The 26,813-nt window shown below is 39.0% G+C and overlaps 1 protein-coding gene across 2 annotated transcripts in view; it reads left to right on the top strand.

Moving 5' to 3' along the window:
* Nucleotides 1-26,813, top strand: part of LOC117011080 (cadherin-6) — a 103,546-nt gene that overhangs the window by 39,421 nt on the left and 37,312 nt on the right. Inside the window, exons 2-3 of one of the 2 annotated variants that reach the window (XM_033086382.2) lie at nucleotides 7,132-7,293; nucleotides 13,027-13,382. In XM_033086382.2, the coding sequence (XP_032942273.1) occupies nucleotides 13,155-13,382 (228 nt within the window). In that variant the 5' untranslated portion in view covers nucleotides 7,132-7,293; nucleotides 13,027-13,154. The remainder of the gene's footprint in view (nucleotides 1-7,131; nucleotides 7,294-13,026; nucleotides 13,383-26,813) is intronic. The other variant, XM_033086447.2, reaches the window with a different exon arrangement.

Genomic DNA, 26,813 nt, shown 5'->3' with positions numbered 1-26,813 from the left:
ACTTTAGGATCAAAGTTAAGTGACCTTGACAGGAAGAAGGCCTTTATCTCTCCAGAATGAAGCAGCTCAAGCTGATGACAATCAAAATGTGCTAGAAGTGCATGTAATATTTAAGATACTGAAGTGGAACATACTATTAGTGCAAATAAGTCCAATTTTTAAAAATGTTTGAGATTTAATTAATTGCATTCTTTGTTGCAAAAGCATGGATTTCTCTGGATATAACAGCAAACATTTGATCACTTCAAGTCAAACAAAAATTGAAAGAGGCAATAGTAAAATCAAGAAACATTTTTGAAAAATTAGGAGTGACTTGCTGGCTCTACTGACACAAAATTCTTAACAGTTTCAACAAGACTGAGGCTGATGGTTTCTGTTCACTGCTTTCTGTAAGAGTATCAGAGAAGTTTAGATTTGGCTCAAGAAAATACTTAAGATACATGGAGTCTTTCCATTAATGGAAGAACAGATGATTTACCCCTGTCTGATGTGAAGCATCAGAGATTGTACTGGCACCTTAGGTGGTCATGTTTCTTTTCTTACTGTAAATAATTTTCTTGAGCATTAACTGCTATGAGGAATGCCTGATGAAAAGGATTTCTGAAACAGAAGTAAGTCTCTATTATCCAGATTAGTATCTCCTTGTTTTTTTAAACAGGGACATCTGTTTACAGGCATAACAGCTCAAAATATGCTTTTTTTTTAAAAAATTCTAGACTACTTCTTCAGTGTTTTTGATCTTGACTATCAATCCTGGCAACTCCACGGAATTAATTCAGAATCAAAATCAAAAACTCTGGTGAGCAAAGGCCAATTTTGCTGTCTTCATTGGCTTGCACAGAGCAATGTTCCACTGAATCCTGGACTGAGAACAACCACTTGAATCATACATTCTGTATTTTTAGGATTAGCTCCTTCAATTGTCTAAAACATAAAAGCAGAGCTGTCCTAGAAGCTTCTAATCCCCAATTTGCTGCGTATGATGCTTACATAGTTATTTAGCATTGAAAATATAGTTAAGAGTTGCAGGATGGCTCCAGTTCCCTTACATGGAAAACAATAGAGAAGAGTCTGTCTGGAACAGATTTTAAAAATAAAGCACCATATTAAAGTCTCTGTTACACAAGGGTAAAATTTCAATAATTCCATTATAAACTCCACTCGCAAAAAACCCAAACTCTCTATATCCCAAAGAGATTCCACATATAATCACAAAGAATTTAGCAATACCAGAAACACCAATTGTTTTAAGTCAGATTGCAGTCTTTCGTGACTTTTGTTGGTGTTGTTTTTTGGTTTTTTTCCATTCCTAAGAAGAAATATTTTTACAGGGATTTAATCACATACATGTTATTGGATTCAATGCCTAGAGAAAGGCAGAAGGAGTATGGTTTAACAGTACAAGTAAAGGGGTTAGTCACCTGTAGAGTATTTGATTTTCATAATGTATGTACACAGAACTGTATGAACCGAGAGGAAAAAAAAAATTGTGCCGTTCAAATTTCCACAGTATTTCTAATTAATCAATTCATAAAGGTTTTTCAAAGACATAGTGTCATAAGTGGCATTATGAAATACTTCAGAAGCTATTCAGTCACAAGTAACATTATTCTTTTATACATTTTCATATCCTGAGAAACATAAAATTACTAGCAAAAATATATTAAAAGGCCCTTCTCAAAGAAGAAAGCCACCTCTCAGATTAAAGATTTGAAAAGCAAGTATGCATGTTTCCTATTCAAAAAACTTCAAGAGTTTCAGAACCATCACTCACTGTTCACAAAACCACAGTTAAATAATGAGTCATCACACTGAAGTGGTAAAGTTTATCGCCTCACCTGAAGTTACAGGTTGAGTGTAGCTGCTTCTGCCATGCATTTGAACAATGAATAAATATCATCCTTCTGGAAACAGAATGTCCTATTTGTCAAATTCCTAGAACATCCCTGCCAGCATGGCATGGTATTTATTCACCCCAAATGAACCACAAGCATGCCTTATTCCCATTTTAATACTCATTATTCAGTCCTAATAACTCTGAAGTCACTCAGCTGCTGCAGCTGCTTCCTCATGCTGGTCTTCCTGGGCTATCCTTGTGGCTATCTCAACCCTCTGCCATCCAGTCTAGCCCTGCTTGAGAAGATCTCCTAGATCCTTAACAGGATCAAAAGTAGGATCGAAAGATCTAAGAAGGGAGGCCAGCCCGTCTTCATTAGCTCTCTCTTAAGCTACAGCTTCTTAGGCTGTGTAGTTAATAAGGGTAACATTAAGAAGCTTTTAGAGAATCTATAGTGTTTTAGTGTAGCCAGTTACTATCATGATCAAAGAAATAACAGACCTTTTCATCAAAAAAGAGACATGACCTCATAATCTACAGTTCTTTTAATAGCATATTCATAATGAAATCAGTCTTCATGGGTATCTCTGTATTTTCTAGTTGACTTCTCCTATTGGAACATATTTGCACAAATGGAGTTTGCTGGCCCACAAGGAGCTGAGACTTGCAGGCATTTCTGATTGGGTAGCACTCTGCACCCATTTCACATTGGTAAATGGCCAAGAAAGTCTCTGAGAGATAAGAAAGCTCCTGACAATCAAATGCAAAGTCAAAGTTTCTATAGCTATTTCTATCATGCCCAGATTCCAGTACCTTATGTCCCACCTCATTTGTTTTCACCTAAGTTCAGAGTGGGAAATTAGCATATGTTTCTGTCAAGAAGTCAGGAAAAATGTACTGAGCACTGAGCCTCTAGCAGAGGGGAAGATGCAAGCAGCAGCTTGTGAATAGAAAACTGCTTAAGAAAGACAACTGCTTTGCTCTACCACAGATGAAAAGGGCACACTGGGAGTAGGGGTAGTGAGGAAAGGCAGTGTAGCAGGAAACTATGAAACATAGGCAAAAAATATATTAGGGTGACTAAAAGGAAAAAAAGAAAATAAGACAGCAGCCATCCCATTTGGCATCATGGCTATCCTAGAAATGTGAAGTTACAGACAGTTGTAAAGAAAAATAGAAAAGAATACAGTAATTTCACAATTATAAGCCACACCATTTTGACTAAAATTTTGCTCCCAAACCGGAAGTGCAACTTACACTCAGTAGTGGCCAATATATGAACAAATTTTGGAAATTTCCCAACCTGGAAGTCCGAGCCAGCAGCAGCCCCGAGCCGAGCCAGAGCCCTCCCTGCCCCAGGCAGCGGGGCAGTGGCGGTGCAGCGGGATTGCTGCCTGGCCCGGGGGGTCATGGCAAGTGGCCGGGCACGCCGCTCTCCCTCTTCTAGGCGGCAGCAGCAAGCAGGGCCGAGCCAGTAAACCTCGCGATCCCGCAATTCTGTTACTAATTGGCAACTTTGTGAAAGTTGCACGTGGATCCTTGCTGCAAACGAAAGTGCGGCTAATAATCCGGCGCGGCTTATGTATGGACAAAGACCTAAACGTTGCCAACACCTGGAACTGCAGCTTATAATCAGGTGCAGCTTGTAATTGTGAAATTACTGTAATATCTTTTGTACACAAAAAAACGGGTAAGTTCTAACATGCCTAAATTAGAACTGAGAGAACTCTGCTTACCTGTTTGCCCTCACTTGCTAAAATGGTTCTGTTATTAGAGTATCTGGGTTTCTTCTGAAGGAAATAAATCAGGATTTTAGCAATTAATATCATATTTTTCAACAACATACACTCTGCCCAAAGCACATCCAAAACACCCCTGTCAAAGAATTTTCTTTTGCTTGTGTCTGTTATTGAACTGCCAAATTGCTACTGTCAAAAATAGTCAGTCTGTGATGAGAAGACATGCCTGTGCCTGTTGAAAAAGACGCCTTACCTCCTCCTTTCTTTTATTCCTGGCTATGCATCTAGCAGTATAGCCTCTGCCTTCATTATCACACTACAATACTTGAGGGAGAACTGCAATACCACTAAAGCATCTGCAAGCCCAGATTTCTCTCCTGTGTTTGGAGAGTATTGCTGACACTTTGGCTTTGAGTAATTGCTGATCAGCACTGAAAGGATCTGTTGCCTGTGATTCTGTCTTATTTATGGGAGTTTGTGGATAATTTTCCTCAGATGGCATGAGGGTGGATACCTAATAAATTGTTGGCTGAGTGTGTGTGGAATAAAGCAAAACAGGGCGAGGGAAGCAGTTTTAAGGGAGAAGCTGACCAGGATTTTTCTTTAATGTAACCAAAGATTTTTAACAGTTTTCTTATCAGATATTTTTTGAGTGGTGGCATCCCATACATTTCTCAGACTAGAGCCTTGTTTAAAATAGCTCTATTTTTTGTACAATGAGAAGCCTAAAATGTCACTGATCACTTCTAAGAGCCTGTCTAGGAGACTTCCAAATTCCAATGTCTAAACAGAAATAAAACAGCAGGTATTCAGACCACATAGCTTTTTCACTGGGAGACAAAGCACTTTAAATTAGGCCCTTGATGGTCACCTAAGAGTGTTTCTATTATCTGGATAGGAAGGCTAGGCTCCTTTTCTGACATCAAATTTTGATGCATAGTGTTGACTGAATTTCTTTGTGACAACACACCCAAACATCCTGTTTGGAAGTGCCTGCTAGTTCTCTATTCTAACATACCTAAATAAATAAATAAAAAGGGTTAGAGAAAACCACAACCTTATAATTTGCTAGTAGCATGTCTGAGAAAAACAATAACTTGCACAACACGATTACAACACTGTGGATGACTTAAATCAAGTACTGCAACAAGAAATAAGATTTTCCTACAGCATTTTCATGGCTTCAGGGTTACTTTGAGTACTGCTGGAAACTCTGGCTGTAGTTCCATGCACATCTGCTACTCTCTGCCATTAAAGTACTCATCAAGAATAAAAAATACACATATCAGATATGTATAGCAGTAGGAGCACTACTGATTTGTTCTTCTACTAAACATAGTTGATTGCTTGTCTGCTTTAGTCTTCTATCAAGGAACAGCTTAAATGTAATTTACAGTATTAGTCTGTACTATCTGCTAGTCACATACCTGTCCCTGGTTTAGATTAGAACACTGCATTACCAGGGTTCTTCCTGATGCAGGGGGACATTGAAATGCTGTGGTGGCCTGTCCCCGCATCACCTGCAAAAGGCAGAAGACGCTGGAAGCAAGACCAGCTCCTGCTCCATGTTAGTGCCACCCAGAGGTAGCTCACAAAGAGGACAGGATCAGCTCGCCTGTGTCTGTCCTTCCTCTCCCATATCACTCTTCACGGAGGTGACCTGTGATACCTACCTAAGGCTGCTGGTCTTGCCTTCACACCCAGGGAATGTCAGATCCTTTTCCAGGTGCTCTAGCTACAGTGTCCATGTACCTTCCAGCTCACACCAATGTCCAGCACTGTGCAGCAACGTTGCTCGTGGTGCTTAAAGCACAGGTAGGATGACTTGGACTTCCATCAGAAAGGAAGAGTAACCTGGTGATTACAATACCGCTGTGAGCCTCAAGAATCTAGGTGCAGGTTCCACTCTTCTACAGATGTTCTTGAATGACCACAGAAATGTCACTTAATGGAGCCATACAATGAAAACAAGATTTCCTTTTCTGTGCCATTCCTCTGTCTTGTGGGTTGAGACTGTTTTTGAATTGGTGATGAAAGATACATTCCCAGTGTGGCTAACTACAGAGACTGAGAGTGGGCATCTCTGGAAAAAGATGACCCTAAGGCTTCTTTCAAATACCAGGTGAAAAAAAAAAAAATCAAAATCTGTGGGAACAGACAAATACCATCATCAGTTCACTCACCAGCTATGAAATAAATTTGTACATCATCCTTTGCCATGGCCGTTCATGAACTTAAGAAAGACATACACTTCTCTCTTTCCCTCTTTTGTCAGTGTGTGCTTTTGTGAGGCCTGATGCTCTCACTAGGTCCACTGGGATTAAATCAACTGTATTGTGCAAAACCTCCATGTTAATAGCTCCCAGTGCAGGATGGAGGTAGTAGTTATCTTAGTATTTCTGCTGCATTTAGTTATTTTTATAGTTCTGCACCTTTTTTCCTGCTGAGGGAACAGAATAAAAAAAATGACTTTGAAAGACATTATAATCAACGGCTGCTAGCTGCAATTACATTGTGTACCTGATGTCTTCATAAAGCACCTCTAGCTTAAACCCACAAATCTTTCAGTTTGAATTCTCTCTTGGCTCTGTTCTGTTTTGTTATTTCAATGGTGTATTTGCAGGAACGATCACTAGAGTGTATGGGTTTATGTAACAAAGATACAAAAAGGTTATCAGAAGATTAAAATTTCATCAGCTGTCTGTACACTGGAAAAAGGGGCATTTTGTTCCATTTATGACTGGTATTTATAAAGGCAAGCCTTGTGGACAATAGAGGAAAAAAAAACATTTGCGTTTCAGAGCTGTAAAAGCTTATTCACACTTGAGAAAATTATTAGATGAAGACTTTCAGATTTAAATGGTCATAAGAGAGACATAATTGTAAAGTAAGCTCAAACTTAACAAAGGCGTTTTAAGTCCAAGTCAATTATGGACAAGTCTGCAGTGTTATAGCTTCTGAGCACATGAAACTTAGCTATCACTGAAAATATCCAGCCAGAGATTCTTTGCTATATATGAAAATGCATTAATATGATTTATTAAAATATATTAATATGACACTGAAAATAAGTGAATATGATAAATTTGGAAGCTTCTATTTTTTGAAGTTAGCTGGAATACAATTTTTTTTTTTGGGCAACTAATGTCACTTTAACCTTTCCCCCTCCATGGCAAGAAAGTAATGTTTTTGCAGATTTTCCTTAAAGACTTAATAATTTCCTTGCAGTTTTGTCTCCAGGCTGGCAGAATCACATTCCTCACATTAGATAGGACAGCCCCAAGGACACCCTAGGGTCCTGGCTTCTCTGACTCATTAAAATTCTCCTAGAGACTTGGATATTGCTCCTTTGTCTTGCAATACGGTAAAAATCCAAGCAGCAGATCACCAGATCCTTACATAGAATGCCTCAATCCATACCCCAGATTCTTACATCTGAGGCTGTAAGTGCAGAAGTCACTATTTAGCCATTTTGCTCCTCCCCCATTAATGCTTTCTTTGCCTTTGGTTCCTCAGACTTTGACAACGGGTTGTTGATGTTTTCTTCTGTTGCAGACCTGAGATTTAACACTTGCACATGATGTTTGAGCCAGGGGGGAGTCCTTCCAGCAAGACTGCATGAGTACAGAGAGTTCCTCTTGCTGCAGGGTCTCGCTGGGGGACTAGGAAGTGGCTCTCCTGCATAGGGAAGCTGTGAATCCAGAGCCTTCAGTCCAGGTACTGTCCCTGCCAGTTGGCTCTGTAGAATTGTTTGGGATTTAAGCAGGCTCAGTTTGCCTGGCAGACTTTATTGGTGCTGGTTGGGAAAGCATCTAGAAAATGATGTCAGAATATTTCTAATGTGTTCCCACATCATCTACAAAATAAAATATAAATTAGAGCTTCCAAGGTAGAACCCTTCTTTTCTTCCAAACATACTGCTGGTGAACACTTCATATGATGATGAAGCCAGGGAGTAGTTTGTATCTTTCTAGCAACAACCCTAAATTAGACCTGATTTGGGGACAGTAAAGGTACATTTACTTATGCATTCACAGTGTAATCTGCTAGAAAGAGAGAGTAGGGTCTATTCTCTGTCTTTTTGCATCTTTCTCTAAGAACCTAAGCAAACTCCATAAGGATAGAGTCAATCTGTTGTGTCACAGAAATAAATAAATAAGCATGCCTCAAGCCCTAAAGCATTTCCCAGTTCAGTTTCCTATATGCTATGCCAAAACGAATACTAACTTTCAACCTCCTCCTTCAGTTCCTATGTGAGAATAGCAGTACATTACCAGTTCTTCAAAACACAGTTATGTTCATTCCAGTGTACCAATGGACCTTAATCCAAATCTGCAAAGCTTTTTATGCAGTACTTGAACAATGAAACTGTACCCCGATGACCAGGGAAAAAGGATCTATTAAACTAACACTTCTGTTTGAATAAAGGTTGAATCAGAGACTTTAGAGACAGTGATGGTTTCTAGCCTATTTAGAAGCTTTTTAAAATCTAATTATCAGCAGCCCATAACATCCAGGATGTATAAATTCATAAAGAAACATAATGGAATGCATGGATTCAGAAGAGAAATCATCCTGAAGTCCAGACTCTAGTAGACTTTAGAAAGCATATTCCTTTGAGAGTCTGCTGATGGAATGAGTACTATGGGGCTGAACAGAAAGCAATGAGGAAAAGCTCTTTTCCCTCTCCTTGCTGATGCCTCTCATGGGAAGGGTGTTTTCTAGTCTGGTTTATTTAACAACCAGCTGAGAAGTCCATTACAACCTGCAGTGCTGAACAGGAGCAGAGGTGGAACCTCTTTGGGGCTCCTCATGTCAGGAATCACTGTGCCAGAAAGCCATCTCCAGGGCAGGGCTCCCTGACTCGTTGTAGTAACTCCAATAGATGCATTTCATTTTTGATTTATAGTTTAAATACTTGGATATTGCTCTGGAAGGATGTAAATTTGCACTGAATTCTCACATTAAGACATTACATTAATGAATAGAAAGGCTGACTATGACTACCATCACCTAGGGAAATAATTTTGAAATTGATATTTATAGTGATTAAGCAATTGTCTGAGGTTTAAATCTTTCAAAGAGGCATGAACATAAACTTCAGATCTGCAACTTGTCTCACTGAAGAAAGTCCTGTGGCTGCAGGTGACATTGCTTTTATCTTTACAATGACCATAGCCAAAGTTACACTGGGATTTTTTTTAAGCTTCATTTCTTGTAAAAAGCCCAGAATTGCTATATATTTGAATTGGCAGAGCTAAGCCAGTTGTCTGAGGCTGTTGTACACCAAAATTGTTTTTCACTCCTGACAGTTGATTACACAGCAAGTTCCCCAGCCGCCTGACCAGCTGATGGGTGAGAGAAGTGCAGTGTTTAAAGTGCCTCTTTTTACCTGTCTTTGTGCAATGTGAAGAAAACCAATTTTAGCCCCCTTCCCTGGGTCCCATCAGTTATATTTTCACATCTACATTTAAAGAAAATAAAATCTCCCTGGTGAATGACCTGTTTTCAGAATAAAGAGAGATTGCACAAGAAAAACTATTCCATTGCAGAGACCTCTCTGGAGCATGAGACCCTGGAACTGGAGCAAAAATGGCATTTAAGAGCCACAAGAGCTCGCTCTACTAAAGGCTCAGCTCAGAGTGTAGTGCTCTGTCCTTTTTATTCTCTCTACTGAATTTATCACTACAACTCATAGAGGAGTAATCAGCACCAACAGGGTAGAGACACCCTGGATGTAGTTGGTACTTACCCCAGTTGCACACTTAAGCCAGGGTCTGTAAAGGTGTGTCTCCGATCTTGCCACTCACAGGGAAGCTGCTGAGCTGCTCTGCTGCATCATGAAGGCTATGCAGTCAAGAAAGACATTACAGGATCATGCCCTTATTTCAGCATTTTGGACACATCTCTGCGGGCAAGAGTAAAGGGCTGTATTTCACAGCTATGATATCATTCTTGTAAGCTATAATTCAACATGAGCTACTATAAAACCTTTCCCATGACATCAGAGCTGTGAAATATAGCTGACTTCAAGTGCAGAAAATTCCCCCACAGGAATAATTGTTTCCTGGCAATTGGTGTTTGAAGGACTGATCCTTTAAAAGGCTGGCACAAGTCCCATCTATGTAATGCTGCTCCAGACAGCACTTCTTAGGAAATGTTATGTGCAGGAGCAGAGGTATGGAGCCCCACCACAAGATCTGGCCATAGAAGTGGTGGTATGAGCACTAGAGGAATCTGTCAGGTGATGATTTTCACTCCCTTATGCCTCAACAATTCATGCAGACCTTGCTAACAGAAAAGTAGTAGGTTTGCTCATGTGCTGCATTCCCTGCCTCAGACCCTGCCTCCCCAGTAAGGGAAGACACATGTGCACAGCCAGAACCACTGTCTAATCCATCTTTCCACATCTGCCCTTCAAACACAGATGGTACATCCATCCTGATACATGGCAGGTCACCAGGTCTGCCCCTGCTTGGGGCAGTACTTAACTCACCTAAGCAAGTCCCCACCTCTCCCGACAGCAACCTGGCAAGAAAACGGAAGTCAAAAATGTTGTGTGAGACACAATTTCCATTTCCCTATCGCATGAAGGAAGGTGTTCACTTGAATACAGTCCAATGACAGCCAGGGTAATAATCCATGTTGGCAGAGCCATAAAGGACAAAAGTTTACACGGGTCAGAAGGGTACAGAAGGAGGAGAAAAGAGACTATAGACATGGAGAGGGATAAAGCCACCTCAGCTCTCCCTGTCATGGTGCCTGAATCTGCTGAATCTGCTGCTGGTGTCCTGTTCTAGCAACCTGCACACTAGTTTGTCACTGCTCCATCAGCTGCACTGAAAGCAATTGTTAAACACATTGAAAAGCTTAGTCATGCCAGCTTTTTCTGTTCCTCCTCTGGGAAGGTCTTGTTGTGAAGGCAGCTCTGTTCTTGCTGTTCCTTCTGTGTGTATGGTTACATATCTGTGTGAATATATCCAGCAGTTTGTGTCTCTCTCACAAACTCTCAAAGCTGTGTGTCGACACGGCTCCCATGACCTGCAGGACAGAGTTGTCTTTCCCTGGCTAATAAGAAAGCTAACTACAACCCTTTCCTCTTCTCCAGACAGAAGTACACTATGTCAGAATCATTTACAGTAATTCCACGACTATAAGCCACACCATTTTGACTAAAATTTCACTTCCAAACCGGAAGTGCAGCTTACATTCAGGAGTGGTTTATATATGAACAAATTTTGGAAATTTCCCAACCCGGAAGTCTGAGTTAGCAGCAGCCCCGAGCCAAGACGGAGCCCGCCCGACCCCAGGCAGCGGGGCAGTGGCGGCGCAGTGGCAGCGCTGCCCAGCCCCAGGGGGCACGGTGGTGGCACCAGCGGGGCATGCCCCTCTCCCTCTTCTTGGCGGTACTGGCCGGGCAAGGCTCTCTCCCTCCTCCAGGTGGTACCAGCCAGACATGCCCTTCTCCTGCTTCCTGGCGGCACCAGCCCGGCACGCCGCTCCCCTGCCTCCTGGCAACAGCGGCAAGCGGAGCTGGGGCCACTCCCTGGCAGCTGCCCTGAGCAGGGCCGAGCCAGTAAACCCCGCCATCCTGCGATTCTGTTGCTAATTGGCAACTTTGTGAAAGTTGCACGCGGATCCTTGCTACAAGCAAAAGTGCAGCTAATAATCCGGTGCAGCTTATATATGGACAAAGAATGAAAAGTTGCAGACACCCCGACCTGCGGCTTATAATCAGGTGCAGCTTGTAATCGTGAAATTACAGTACATTCTTCCTCTTAATTCTGAAAATCTTACTCCTTCTAACACAGAAGTTACCTCTTAACAGTATTTTATCTTTTGAAACAGCAAAATAATGTTTTTGAATAATCCTGTTCCCTTATCTGCCATTCATATAAAAGTCAAGTGGTATTTCTTTATAGAAAATTATTTACTTACAGGAGCTCTACGAGACTTGAGGTTACTTCATACAATTTATTACCAAGAGCAACGGCAGCCAGAAGGTAGCTAACCCAAGGCATTGCAGCTGCTGTATAGCACAGCGTAGCTCAAAGGCTAAATTCTATCTAATGTACACCTTTAAATAGACAAACACATATTATAAGAGAAAAAATGATCTTTGATGTAGAATATGATCCAAGTATTGTTTCATGAAACACACTGATACAAACAAAAACTTTTCAGTTTCATAGAGTCCGTTTGTCATTCCCCAGTCTTTGTTTACAAATACTGAGAGATGCTGTATTGAATTTTGAGCTGGTTCATAATGATTTATTGGGTTATGGTCAGAATACTAAAAAAAACCCTCCAAACTTTTTTGAAAAAGCATCAGTGAGAAAGCAAATGAAAATTAATCAAATTATCCTTCTCTGAGGATATAGATTTGTTTGAACTAAAAATTTAATCAAGTGTTTGCAATAAAAATATATGTTGTGAAATGTTTCTGTCAACTAATTCTGATTTCTTCACATTATAAAGTGTTCCAAAGCTGTTCATTAGGTGTTTTGTATGGTTAGTTACTTGAGACACATAGTATATTTTCTTCCTTTTAAATAGAAGCTTTCAACTTTTTTAAAAACAGAAGAGCTGTCTACAGTATGCTGGGGTACTGTATCTGTAGCTTTTTGGATGTAAAAAATTATGCAGTATTCAGAGATAGAGATTACTTTTGTAATTATTTTGTAGGTGCACTGATATTTAGTATTAATAATAGTAGGAAGCAGCAACTAGTAAAAACTCACAGGTAGCAATGAACTAGTGCTGGCTTGTTTTCTATTTTTAGAAGTTATTAGTGAAATCATTTGCATATATAACTATGTATTTAAAGATTCAAAACTCTGGCAGTAGATAATGAGAAAACCAAAACGTCCACTTCATTTTCTATGCAATAACAAGCAGTTCTATTATGTGTGAGATATTGACAGATACAGACATTTATTTCACTAACCTGTTAAGCCAGGCCTTTCTAAATGGAGTCAAAGGCAAAACTCCTTAAATGTGAGGGGAAAATTCTGGAGTTAAGTCCAGTCTCTTCAATCCATAACGCTAACAACAGAATGCCTCCTGGGAAGATAGCATGCAGTTTTGCGAGCACTTTTTTAATGTAATATGGTAATCTCATCAAGATCCCCAATCAGAAAGTAATCAGTGTCAGCCCAAAGTTCAGGCAGTAAAAAGAGAAATATCTGACTTGCCTTTATCAGCAAAGGGAAGCAAATAGGGTTAAAGGGGACCCACATAAACCCTAAATCCAAACACCATGACTCCTTCCCCATACTTGATACAGATTCACTCAGATCATTTGAAGGACCATTTGCAAAATTTTGAACCCGAAATAGGCCAGGTTTTCAACAGTCATTATTATCCATCTACTTTGTGAACTTAGTTGCTGCAGTGATGACAGTAAAATACCTTTGGAAATACTAAAACAATTGTTATTTTTCTTTTCAGAGATCCTTTGAGACGGCAAAGACTATTTAAAGAAGGAAGACGGCATGAGATTGGATTTAGTGCAGTAAAGTAGGTTAATTTGAGGACAAGACAAAAAATCATTATTTAGACCTTCTTGTGTTGCCGTGATGAGAACTTACCATTGCTTCTGGCTGCTGTTTTGGGCTGGTCAGTCCCACCAAAGTTTCTTAACTCCATTATCCAAAAGGACTAGTGGTTTTCCAGAAAAGGGAAAGGTTTTGGTGTTGTCTGGAAACAACAGGCAAGACCTCCATCGTTCCAAAAGGAGCTGGATGTGGAATCAGTTCTTTTTATTGGAGGAATACACAGGAACTGACTACCAATATGTTGGCAAGGTAAGTTTCTTTCATATGCATGTATGTTTTGATCTTAGAAACACTGGAAAGCCAGCAGTAGCAAGTGGGGAAGAACATTGCCTGCTACAACTTTTAGTTTGTGTTCCTGTGTGCCCAGCTTCTGATGAGGAGTAATTCAGCGGAAAGGTTAGTGTGCTTCAGCTTCAGATTGTAATCAACAAGTCTTCATTTAACCAGAAAGTCCCATGGCAAATCATTCTCGATTCTGCTAAAGATTTTGCATTTTATTTTGTGTCTGGAAAAAATGCAGTGCAATTATAGGCCGAATTTTTAGCTTTAAACTGAGATATGTGTTTTCCCTCACTAATTTTGCTGCAGTCACACTATATAAAGCAGGAGAAGTTTAGATCTAAGGATTCATGGTACCTACATTTTTGGTGAGGGTTCTCTCTACTCAGCAAAAGGTAATTGTTTCCCTTTTTATTACCCACTGCCCACAACAAAGCTGCAGCCATTTTCTGACGAGGTTTCGTGGTGCCACTGAGGACTGTGTGACATGATCATCACATCACCAGCCATGGTACTACAAGGCGTGTTTGAAGCACACTGTGCAAATATACTGAGAAGCAACAGGCAGCTGAAATTTTCTAATCTCAAAGCATGTTGTCAGTTGGGAAAGGGTTAAAAATAAATTTTAATATGAAAAGTCACAGCTTAATTCTGAGAACATCTGCCTCCCTGAGCAGCAGACCCCCATGTAGGTAACAAACTTTATGGAGCTGTAGAGTTAATGCACCTGTGTTAAGAGCCTAAAGAGAGTTGATACTGCCTGATGTGCCACAGTCTATAGGAATATGTCTTGCAGAATGCAGAAATTATGCTACTAATTATGACATTCAAAGCAGAAACAATACAGCAGCTTGGTTTTCCAAACTAAAATGGGATTGTATCTGATCTGGTTTGATCCCTCAAGCCTCTTAGCAAAGGCTGCAGATCACAGTGGTTTGACATTTTATCTCCCTCTGCAAGCTTCTGAGCATTCCCATGAGAGATGGTGGCTGCTTTTCTTGCCTGCCAGTCAGCTGTCAGTCAAAGCTGGGTGCGACACTCCTTTCCTGCTAAATGGCTGAAAGGCATAATTCAAATGAAGAGCTACTCAGCTGGTGTAATACTCATAGAACTCCAGACAGGATAATCAGCATTCATGAAAGGTACCTTGAACGCAATCTACTGGTGAAGGCCAAAGGCAGAGAGTCCTCAGAGAGGAGAAGTAGAGAAGGAAGATAAGAGGGTTAGGAAGAGATACCAAAACAGAAGAGAGTAAGAGGAATGAATTAGAAAGACAGACATGGAAGGAATGGAAGGTTTACAAAGAGGAATCAAGAGGGCAAGGAGGGAGAAATGACATTAAATGGGGGTAGAGGATGAGTTGGGAGAAAATTTACAAAAAGAGAGCAAAAACGAAAACAGAAGATGAGACTGTGAAGGAAAAAATTACAGGTATGAAACATGGAGTCAAGGACGACAAAAAGGGCAAAAAATTGAAAGACACCAGTCCTCACACACTCTCCTGAGTCTGCTGAGGGTGGCCAGGGTCATGGGGATCTTTTTGTTTAAAAATAAACTGTATGGTCCTGAGGTGATCCTACAGCTTCTCGTTGTCACTGTGAATTTTGACATTAAACCTGGTCAGCCCCCTATTCTTTCCACTGCAGAATTAGAGTAAAAGCTATTGACTTCAGAGGGACTGATGGGGAAGTAAATATTCCTGCAGGATAAGTTTGCTGAGAGACAGGTAAAAGATGGTCTTGTTGGACCAGAAAAGCAAGTAAGTTTCAACAGTAGTCAGAGAGAGAAAAAAATGTACGTTATTTTTAAAAGTTGTTCTTCCATCTATTTGTACTTTATTACACTTTCTGTTGTAAGGCATAGAAACAACACATAATATATAAATGTCATTGATTCTGTGTTCCTAAGCCATTCACAAGTGGCCTTTCGCACATCTTTCAAATGCCAGAACTGCTCACACTCCTGTAACTGAACAATTAGCCAAGAGGCATGGAAGAGCAGCCTTTTATTATTAAAGTTGAGGATTGGTGTGAAGGGAAATGATAGAAACATCTAAATGTCTCCAAATTGAGGTAACCAGGCAATTTAACTGAGCAATTAAACTTGATTGATGTGGGCAAATGAGGATCATGAACATTTTTATGAAGCATGTTTTTTCTTCTCAGAGGACAAAATGTTAACCTTAAATATGGACTTAAAAATTGTAGGAATATAAAAAAGAAATGTGAACAGAAAATATTTTATAACAATAGCAATATATGTATATAAAAGGGAATTGTGCATACTATACAAACAGGCAGACATGAATCTTCTGGGGTTTTTGTGTTTAGGGGTTAAAGCTGGTGGGCCTTAACATCATAACCATAAAAAGAAAAGATTTTATATAAAATTGAAAAAAGTTGAAAAAAACCCAACCTTTTACTCACGCTGGTTTCGCTTTTGCCTCATCATTTTTTTAGCATCTGTTCAATCCAAACATCTACATCAAAATTTGAGATGTAAGAAGTCTGTTGTGAAAGATTCTAAAAACCAGCATTATTTGTATAAGCCGCCCAAATTACAGTTGTAAAATTCTGTAACTGTTTAAACTATGAAAAACACATCAAAATAATTTTAAAGAGTAGGAAAAAAACAGTGAAAGAGAATGCATTCAGGTTTGGGATAATAAAAGAGAAAGGTAGTTTCTCTGAAGACAGAGCTCAAGGCAGTTCTGAAGACAATGCTGTGGCATCATCTGAGTCACAGACCAGAGCACCAGTGCACTGTTGTCTATACCCTGTTTACCCTTTATTCATTGAACCCAGAGCTTTCCATCCTTCAGAAGTTAATTGTCCAAGAACAAACCCTTTTTTTTTTTTTTTTTTTTTTTTTTTTTTTTTTTTTTTTTTTGTAGCCATGGGTACTGTCAGCTATTAAAAAGTGCTCCCTAGTTTTGTATGCACACTTCATTGTCAGCCCAATCATGCAGTTGTATCTCACTGGACAAGGATGTGCAGCTGCCAACAAGGCGCTTGCAGTGTTATAAACACAAGCTGATGTTTGCTGTGGTGCTGGCACCAGATCGATCACTTTATTACCCATCCTGGTATTCCTGAATTTCATACCTGTATATTTGTGAAATAAAGTCTTTTTAAAAAGAGTTGAAATTTATGCCTCCAGTCACTCTAGTCTCAGACCTAATAATAGAGAACTTGAAGAAAAGTTCTAGACTGGAATTATTCATTGCACTGCTGAATAACTTGTGAGCTATAGCTATGCATTGAAGTGTGACTGATGGGCACACTGACATTTTAACCTGAAGATATCTTTTCTTCTGGTTCAGAAATTATAGCACTTGGCAGGGACTCAATCCAAAAATAAAATAAAATAATTACATGAGCATCAAAGTAGAGAAGTGTCTAGCACTACTACCTAGCCAAAATTTGCAACATGGTAGTTGGGTTTTAGAAGAGATCTAGTTGTACATGTGGCTGCTTAGTACAATTTGAAAAGGCTGAGGTGAATGCAGCTTTAAAACATAGGTAAACAATGAAGTGGGAGTGCAAGTGTATATAAAAAAAATACACTTTTTCCTAGAGATCTTCAGATATTTGGGGTGGGGCGGGGTGGGTGGGGAAGAAAAAGGAAACATCTGACCTGTTCCAAGATTATACTCACAGGTACAGTTACTATTTGTATACACTTGACAACTTTGACATGGCAGTCCCACTGCCTACATAAAATCCATGTACTGGCATCCATCACTGAGTTTAGAACACAAACCTAGAATGATTGTTACATAAAGGGATAGGATTCCTCTTTCTTTACGACTAAAGAAAGATCTGAACAACTCTTAAATCTTACTCATTAACCCAGGAACAGCTTCCGGCAGTCTGCAATGGAAAGGACCAGCTTGCTTTCCTGGTAACAAGGGACAGCTGTGGAATGGTTTTGTAACTCTCTGGCTGGCTGGCACTAACAGGAGACTTCCAGACATACTTTTCATTTTTGCTGTGTCTTATTGATGTTCATATAGTTCAAGCAGTATGCTCGCCTGGAAGCTATCTGATGCTACTACCTGTTCAACCCATCATAAACAATCAACCTCTGCTGACAACTCAATTTTTTCAAGAAAGATAAAGTCAAATTCCTGCTGGTATGTGGCTTGGCAAAGCAAAAAGGAAACTGTATTACTGTAGGCAAACTCAGAATCTTTTTGTTTGGTGTTGAAAGAACCTCTTGGAAAGATGAATTCCCCTCTGTCAAGGAATGATTTAAGGTACTGTTGACCCTGCTTTTGAGGAGGGGATGAACTAAATTTTATCACAGTATAGTTTCAGCAGTGTTTTTCTTTCTTTTGTCTGATTTTACTTCTGGCTACAACTATTCTTAAGGCAAGCACAGCAGTGTATTTCAGCAGAAGCAAATGAAACAAAAGGCAGAATTTCTCCAAGCCACTGCAACAAACCGAGGCAAAATTATCTGGCTGTGAGCACACAGAAGGGGCTACTAAAACGAAGAAAACTACTGTCATGTAATACAGTCCATGCCTTTTCAGCATTTTGGGAAGCAATGGGTAACATTACTCCAATGGTTAAAAGGTATCATGTCTTAATTGGATGGCTTGATAACTAGCAAGAGAAATCTTCACTTTCTTTCAGATTTTAGTGTGCTAGTGTTCTGTACTTACCTTTAAAAATTTTGTTCCCCCAAAAAAGCAAAGATATGAAAAGTCACACTAAAATGGCTCCCCCATCTGCACTTTTAACATCCTTTATGCAGCTTTATTGGCAGACACTTGCTCAGTATTTGTTTTCTTTGCCTTGTCTATGATACATGCTTGATGCCTTCAGTTTTCTGTTCCAAACACTGTGACTGTTTGATATTTTTGCGATGCCTAAAGTTAAAAGTTACCCTTGTAACTTCTGTTTATACAGAAAGTATCTCAAAGCAATTTTCCATTCATTTTTTATTATTAGAATAGCCTCTCTCAGATTCTAGATTTTCCATTCTGCATCCAGAAGAACTGTTAGCATTAAGACCAGCCTTTTTGCATGTGACAAAACTGATGTACAGGGAGGTTAAGTGTCCTTCTGCACAGCTAAAAGTCAGGAATTTAAAAACAGAGGTTGGAAAACAAAAAAAAAAATCAGTCCTTAGCCCCTTCCTCCCCCTACCCAGTTTCTATGATTAGGTCACCTGCCTCCCTCTTCTATAGGCCAACTATTTGTCATTTTCTTAAAAAGTAGAACAAATGCTGTGGCACATCTGCACTTCCATTATTCCTCATCCATCAGTCATATTTTATGTTCCACCACTTGACTTTCCCAAGTGCCCTTCATTTCTATATTGAATTGCACACACATACACACACTTGTCTTGTATTCCTCTTTGAAAGATTTACTGGCGCTGATAAAAGTTCTCTGTGCTGTCAGTCTCTGTGGAATAGAGATAACTCTGTAATGAGGGACAGCTGAGAGGTTAGAGGCCCAGGACAACAATCCAGAAACAGCTTGCAGGTTTTGAACCATCATATGGAGGCTAAGAAAGGAGATAATGAGCAATGGGTGGGATGGGCAAGGATGCTATTCAGAAATTGAAAAGGCAGGAAATACAGCATGGTTAATGTTTACGATCATCATAATTGTGAATCTACTTGGCATCAACCTTGTATCCAAATATATTACACAAAAAAAGAGCCTTACAACCATCTGTTTCAAACAAACCACATTTCCTACATTATGGCACATGATGGTACTTATGTATAAAGATACAGAACCTCCTCCCCTTCTTCCCATTCCACCTACAGAAGGAAGCAAATCCTGGGACCCTCAAGGCAATATTTATGTTAATTCTTATTTTTCATTTTTGTGTCCCAAACAAAACAATTTTGTTTTCCACATGCTAATTACCCACTCATACCAGTTCTTACATTTTGGATCACATCTTTTCCAGATTATCTGTTCTACTCTTGTTAGCAGTCTGCACATAGCCCTGAATTGCATGTCCCTAGACTTCCAGCTATTGAAAAACAGTTGAACATATTAATCTTCCTCTCTAGGGAGAGACTGCATGTGAAGTTCATGCTTAATTATGGATTATTTAGATCACTGTTATTTGGATTTTTTTTTTTTAATAGCACAGTAGCATTCTATCTATGAAGCTGCAGCATCATAAATTTTGAAGGCTAGGGATAGCTAAAAAAAAATCTCTCTTTAGGCCTAGGACAACCATTGTTACTCTACCCCTTACTGTTTACAGCTGGTTTACCAAATATAGTAAACCATAAAGCTTAGAGAAATCTCTTTATTAAATTAAACATATTGTCTGTGCCTCCCTTTTCTTTTGCTGCCATTTCCCTCACTGGTGAACATCAGTTCACAGTGGGGCAGCAGCAGGTTGAGAGCTGTGGCCAGTCAGCGTAACATTTCAAAACACAAACTGAAAATGTGTTGTGATGTGAAGGCCTACTGTTGATCCGTATGCACTAATGCAGACTGTGGCTTGCTTTCACCATTAACGGAGTGAAAGAAACTGCAGCATGCACTTGCAAGTACTTCAGGATGCAGTGAAGCTTGTAGTTGTCATGAAAGTCAGAGGTGGCAGATGAAGAAATGGAAAGAATTGCCCTCTGGAAGGAAAAGAGAAGGGGAAAAAATATCAGTCCTTTCTCTCCTGTCTTCTAATTTCATTAAAAAATGATCCCAAAACAGAAAAACAAAGGCTGTTAAGAAATAAAATACTGAGTGTGCTGGGAGTTAAAAACTTGCAGTAAAGAACAAGGGGAAAACATTAGCAAATGCTTCTGTTAGAATTACAATTCCCACTGTTTTCTCAACAGAGTTGTTTATTTTGGAGTTGTATCATTTGAGGAAGACTGCAGTCCTTCTATTCCCAGCTTGTTTATGCCATGTGGTACAGGGCAGGTCTCCTGGAGAGCTCAGCTGAAATGGACTCTCTTTATAGGAATATTGTCCCTCTGGCGTTATTTCATACTTTGTCTCTTTGAGAAACATCAAATGATGTTTCACATTAGATGTCTGCTGGAACAAAGGAGGTTTTAATGTGTTGCACAGGCTCTCATAATGATCATTTAATCATCTTTAGCATATTGGTCATCTCTGCCTATTCTGTATCTTCATGTTGGAAGGCAACATCAAGTTCAGTCAAGTCAATTGTATAACTTTTTGTTTAGCATCATGTTGTCATTAGTGGAAGGTCATGTTCTCCCCAAAAGACAGAACCAAACAACATATGTGTACCTTGGGCTCTTTAACATACTTCCTTGTACCTAAAAGCCCTTGCAATCAAGCTGATTGGGGCACTGGCGAAGGATTTAAAGGACATCCAAACTGACATGTCAGAGCATTTATTCATAGTTCTTTTCCAGTTCGTGTAGTTTTACACATTTCAGGTCAGTTGCTTAAAGCACAGTTAATGCTGTTTACTACAGCTAAAATTACTCAGAGAATGGGAATAACATCATTCCTACATCTTGGGAATAACAACTGCCAAGGGGGTGGCAGGCAAAGAGTTAATGCCTGTGGAAGAAAACTCTTGCATGTATATTTGTGGTATTTGTAAATTCAGGTAAGCTTGACCCTCATGCTACTTTCAGGTAGATCCTGTCAGGATCTACACCATTCACCTTATAAGTATCTGTTATTTTACCTACAGAAATATTTTATGAACAATTTCCTTTAGAATTTTGAGATTGATGATATCACAGCAATTATATGTGCTTCAGAGAGAATTCTTTCCTTTCATGAATGCTAGATATTGTATAATTAGGAGAGCATAGACACAAGTATTCTCACCAAAAGAATTACAGGTTCGCCAGTCAAAATTACTATGCAATCCTAGATAGGCTATGTTGGATCTTGAACCTGGATTGGTGTGACTTTCTCTATTTTCAGAATTTAGGTACCTTCCCCAAAGACTATGGCTTTTCAGACATTATAGAAAGAAACATTTCATCACTGTCACCATCCTTAGATACATCCAGTTTTTTCTTTTTATGGAACTGAGTGTGCCCAATTTACTTAAAAGGCTCCTGATTTATTGGTTTTTCTCTGCTGTGGATAATGCTTCACTCTACCAGAATGTTCTGCCTGACTCAAGGCTCTTTGGGGCCAGTGGGCAAAGTGCCGTTCCATATCCCTGAGCAGTTCTCCTTTATTCATGATGAATGGGTCCAGCATAACACAGCCTCTGGTCAGCTCATCAATCACCTGGATGAAGAAGTTGTCTTAGGACATTCTGCAGAAACCTGGGTTGCTTGCACACAGACATATTGCCCTTCCAGCAAACATAAGAATGATTAAAGTCCCCCAAGAGTACTATGACCAGCAATCACAGGGTTTCCTCCATCTGTCTAAAGAAGGCTGCATCTGCTTCATCTCTTTGAGCAGACAGTCTGTAGCAGATACCTAATGTGATGTCCTGTGTTGGCTTGTCTTCTTGTCCTCAAGATCTCAACTGATTTGTCACCTGTTTCAAAGCAAAGCTCTGCCTACATGTGCTGATTATTTGCTCATGCACCTCCTTGCCTTCCTGACCTGGCCTCTGTAAGGGTCTGCATTCTGCTGCTGCATTCAGGTCACATGAGCTGTCCCTTCACAGCCTCACTAATGGCACTTTGAGGAATACTTAATTGAAAGAAGAATGTACTCAATGCCAGACTTGCCTAACATAAAATAACATAAAATAGCATAAACATTTTTCCCATAAACATTTTTCTAGTTGAGGAGTCCTGGGTCCTGTTGAGAGATAGATTGTGGCCTTTCACATTGCATCTACTGTCTCACAAACCCTTGATTATCTGGTTATATAACACAAACTTCTGTTTAGAAACAAAGGTGGAGAACATGACAGAATTGAAGTATTTCTCCTTTTCCCAGCTTCTGACCTATAGAACTAAATTACAGGGGAATGAAAACAGATTAATGACTCAATTAAACTTGTGGATATGCATTAATATCCTTTTTGTTAAGTCTCCATTTAAATCTGAATGTGAATTCTCATTTGTTTTAACATTTGTCTGTATCCTCCCTTCTCCATCCCCCTTCTTCCTCCCTGACACACACCAGTTTTATACAGCATATAAAATTCATACACACATTTCAGGGTTTGATTGTCAGCATCAAGCACTCAGAATATCAAAGGGTCACCTTTGTCAGTAAGCAAAGGATGAGCATTTGCTTTCAAGCGCATCCATCAGGGAGTAGTCAGAAGCTGTTACTTGCCGAAGAAGCCTGATGTTTTATTCAACTATGTCCCAGTAAAAACATTTCTGGATATTAGGCCAAAGGTTTTTTGGGTTTTGTGTTTTGTTTTGTTTTGTTTTGTTTTGCTGTTCATCTTTCAGATAGATTCTCCCTTACTCCCATGAGGGAATAGAGGTTTTCATAGAATTAGAAATGGATGTGCTGATATACCTTAATTAAGGTGCCGTATTTGCTTACAATTTAATTATGAAGCATTTTTGAAAGTTCATGATTCCAAAGAAAATATTTTGTCAGTGATTAAATAGATAATTCTGACCACTGATAAAGAGTAATCAACTGCGTCTGGGCAAATTCCCAGAGAAATCAAAGATAAGTAAAGCTAGATATATAATACAGACCTATTTCACTAACTATACACGTCACATAATTTAAAGACTAAGGGACATACACTGAAATTATTATTGAAGTTCATGTTTGCTGAATGTACTCTTAAAAAAATATTTTCTCCTAATCTCAACAGAATACCTGCTGCCATCTTCTACTATATGAATTCCCTTTTCTAATTGACTAATTGAATACAGGATAGAAGTCCCGTTATAGTCAGTGGAAGGATATGAGGATACTGGAATTCATTTCCTCTGGCTTGGAAAAACGCTGTAAAGAAAGTTGGTGCTCTTGAATTGTAGGCACAGTTCTAATTGAAAAATAGGGTTTAGGCATGAATCCCTTTATGAACTCACTGTATTCCCATTGAATGTCATCACAAGTCAGGCACTTCATTTCCTTTAATCTCTCTTATGAAAGCACACATATTCCTTTTCAAGGAATTGTTAAGATATTTCAAAATTCTACTTTAGCTAACGTAGCCAACCTTGGAATGCAGAAACCCCCACTATCTACCCATTCAAACCTTTGGTGACAGTAACCTTCAGCTGGGGGATGATAACAAAAACTTGAGAACAACTGGATTTTCTACCATTGCAGCTGCATTAAGAACGGCCATCTGCCCCACCCTCTAAATACAGCAAGCTGTGGTAAAGCCCCAGTATTGCTATTCTGGATTCCAGTTAAATGATATTCAGTCTTTCCATGAACACAGAACAAATTAGAACCAAGCTTCTCAAATCATGTTATAATCAGTACATATAGAACTGGACATTATTAACATTTTACTGCAGGGAGAAGCATCAAATAGTGATCTGTCTAAGATCAGACAGAAAGACTGTGACAAAGGCCATATTAAAACTTGACAGTGTATTTGCGGCTACAAGCCTGTCTTTCCCTTGCATATCTTGTGTTTCTGTCAGAAATACTCTTAAAGGTGCTTCACGCCTTGTTTGTGTTTTTTCGCATATCAAGAAGATCGTCAGTCATGTCTCAAACTAAGTCCCCCGTTTAGTCTTTAAGACTCAATGCTTGAAGTCAATGTCTGACTATCCAGTTAATGTTGTAGATTTGTAGTACTAGCAGTGTCTGTCTCCTAAAATTACTCGTACTGCTCTTTCAAGAATTCAGAGGCTTGAATTTTTATTCCTGATCACTGAATTGTATACACTAGATAAAATAATTTTTAAAATCTATTTTAATATTCTGCTCAGCTATTCAAGAGCTATTCCTAGCTAAGGCTAAGAAATGGCCAAGCCATTTATACTTTTTAGTAAGTTAATACTCATATCTCAACTAAAGCAAATCCTCATGTCTACCAGGTCTTTTTGCTACCCCACAGTTTGAAAACACTGTCAAGAAGAAATAATTCTTACTTTGACAAAGAAATCCAGATGTTTAAATAGATGGACCAAAAGCATAAAACAGGGATTTTAAACTGCTTTGGCCTTCCTTGAGAGAAGAACAAGATCTTTGCGCTTTTGTGAGGGTAATTGCAGAAGTCTGTATAATGCTCTATTGTTACTATCACTGGTGTTTAGCTGAAGAGAGCTCTTTGATCTTTCAAAGGCATAATGAAACCCAACTGCGCTAAGTAAAACAGGGAAAATTCAGTATATAACCATGGAGTTTTAATTTTTTTTATTTAAAGTAAGAGGTCAGTTATTACTCAGAGTTAGAATTGTTTTGAGTTCCTTAGAGTCTGAAAGGAAGACTGCTTCTTTCTAGTGTTATACAGTAGTTCAAAGAAAAGCAAGAAGTTTGATAAAAGGGCATGAAACTCAAGGGCCCATATGTATAGAGATCAGACTTGACTCCATGGTCTCTTGTTCATTACAAATTAAAGACCTATTTGTCTTTGTAAGGGCAAACTTTGTAAATTCCTGCTGTAATTTGGCTTAGAGATAATAGGAAGAGGAACAAATAAAGTGCATTACCACAGAAGTGCTAAGCAGCACTCAGCTCAAGAGAACATGGAGATACCTTTACCTAGTTTTCAGCTTTGCCAGATATTCATTAAGATCTGATAATCAGCTGCCCCTAGAGAAAAGGGCTGTCAGAATAAGACACCTTGCTAGTTTGGTGTACTGCAGAGCAGGACAAAAGCTCTTGTGCCACTGTCCCTGTTTAATCACAATGAAGAGCAGAAGCAGCTGGGAACCCAAGGGGGAGAAGACTTGAGAGGTCCACGGCACTGTTGAAAGGATTGACATATTCCAGTTGATTTTTTGCAAAGCTGATTAACTGTGCCTGCATGTTTGCACTTCAGGTTAGAAAATCCTTTTTTTTTTTTGAAGGGTGTGTAATAAAGGTGTGAATAAGCAGAGTATGGATGTTTATTCTTAGCTCCATACACTTAGAGGAACAGGTTCCCAACTCACTTTGGGCAGCCTATTCCTTAAACCAAGGATCCCAACATTAGCCAAACTGTAGTCCCTGTCTCTCTCAGGCAATGTTGCCTCCCATATGGCCCTCACAGAAAGAGACTTCCAGCCTGCCTGAAGGGTGTGAGCCTGAGGATCCAAAGTGAGAGAACATATTACATCTTGTCTCTGATCTAATGAAAAATTCTTATTCCATTGCCCTTTATATATCTTATTATTTTAATTTTTTTTTTCACTCCATCACCCTCTATTCTTATTATAGTGACTCTTCAGTGTTCTATTTGTTTTGAAATCAAATGCCACCATCTTTTATATTCAGTTTGCCTTTTGAGTACCTGGTTGCTTCTGAATCTTGAAATAAGGTTAGTGCTTTTTCATCTGTTTGTTTTCTGAATTTGTTCATCTCTACAAAACTTGTATTAGCCTCTCTTGATGTCATTCATTTACAGGGAACAGATTGTCTCTGCTACTTTTGCAAATGAATGAGAAAGTCCACTGACATTTTGATACTCTCAAGAAACAGAAAGACAGCCTCACCATTATTTTTTTTTTAATTCTCCTGCAATTTTTAATATCAGGACGATATGTTTTGCAGAAGATAGTCCTGTTGGCTGAGTGCTTATAGTTTTTTTCTCTATTAGCAGTGGGTGCAATTTTAGCTTTTTTATTGTTGTTCTTGGACCTCATGGCTGCTTTCTTTTTTGTTTTCTTTTAAAAAACCAGCACTTAGGTTAAAGGTTACCGTTAGAGGATATTTTTGTTTTATCCTTTGCATATTATGCACTGAGGTGATTATCTTAATAAAACATTTGACTTATGTTTAATAGTTCAAGTATTGAATTCTGATATCCTTTCCCATTTTCTATTATTTCAATATTTACTGAGTTTTTCTGCTAATCTGCCTGTTTGAATGCAACCAGGATCGATATGCTTTTTGTAAACAAGATATCTTGCAGATATCTTCTTTCTATAAAAACACAACCTACTATTTATTATTATATTAACAGGATTCTGCAGCTGAATGAGTCATGTTTTTGAGATATTCTTGGTTTTGCTATACTAACTCTTATGGATCAAAAATGTGAGCACACTCAAGTAGACATAGTATATTTTTCAATAACTCCAAAGAAACCAACTCACTAATTGCAGGAATCTCCTATAACCTCAGTAATTCTTGACTGCTCTATTACATTAATTTTTTTGTAGATTGAATATTTTCGATCAGGATTTGGACTACTCAATGATCCTGTTAAATCCCTTCCAACTCAACATATTTAGTGATTCTATGATTCTTGATTTCAGTCTTATCCTTTATTATGAGAACATACTACAGAAGAAAAAGAGAGCTATTGAAAATGAAAGAAATAGAAACAGGAAAAAATGCAATGTTCATGAAATGGGAGTTATTAAGAAAAAAATCCAATAGA

Source organism: Catharus ustulatus, chromosome 1 (genome assembly GCF_009819885.2).
Source record: "Catharus ustulatus isolate bCatUst1 chromosome 1, bCatUst1.pri.v2, whole genome shotgun sequence".
Classification (NCBI taxonomy): domain Eukaryota; kingdom Metazoa; phylum Chordata; class Aves; order Passeriformes; family Turdidae; genus Catharus; species Catharus ustulatus.
This window is presented reverse-complemented; position numbering and strand designations above follow the sequence as displayed.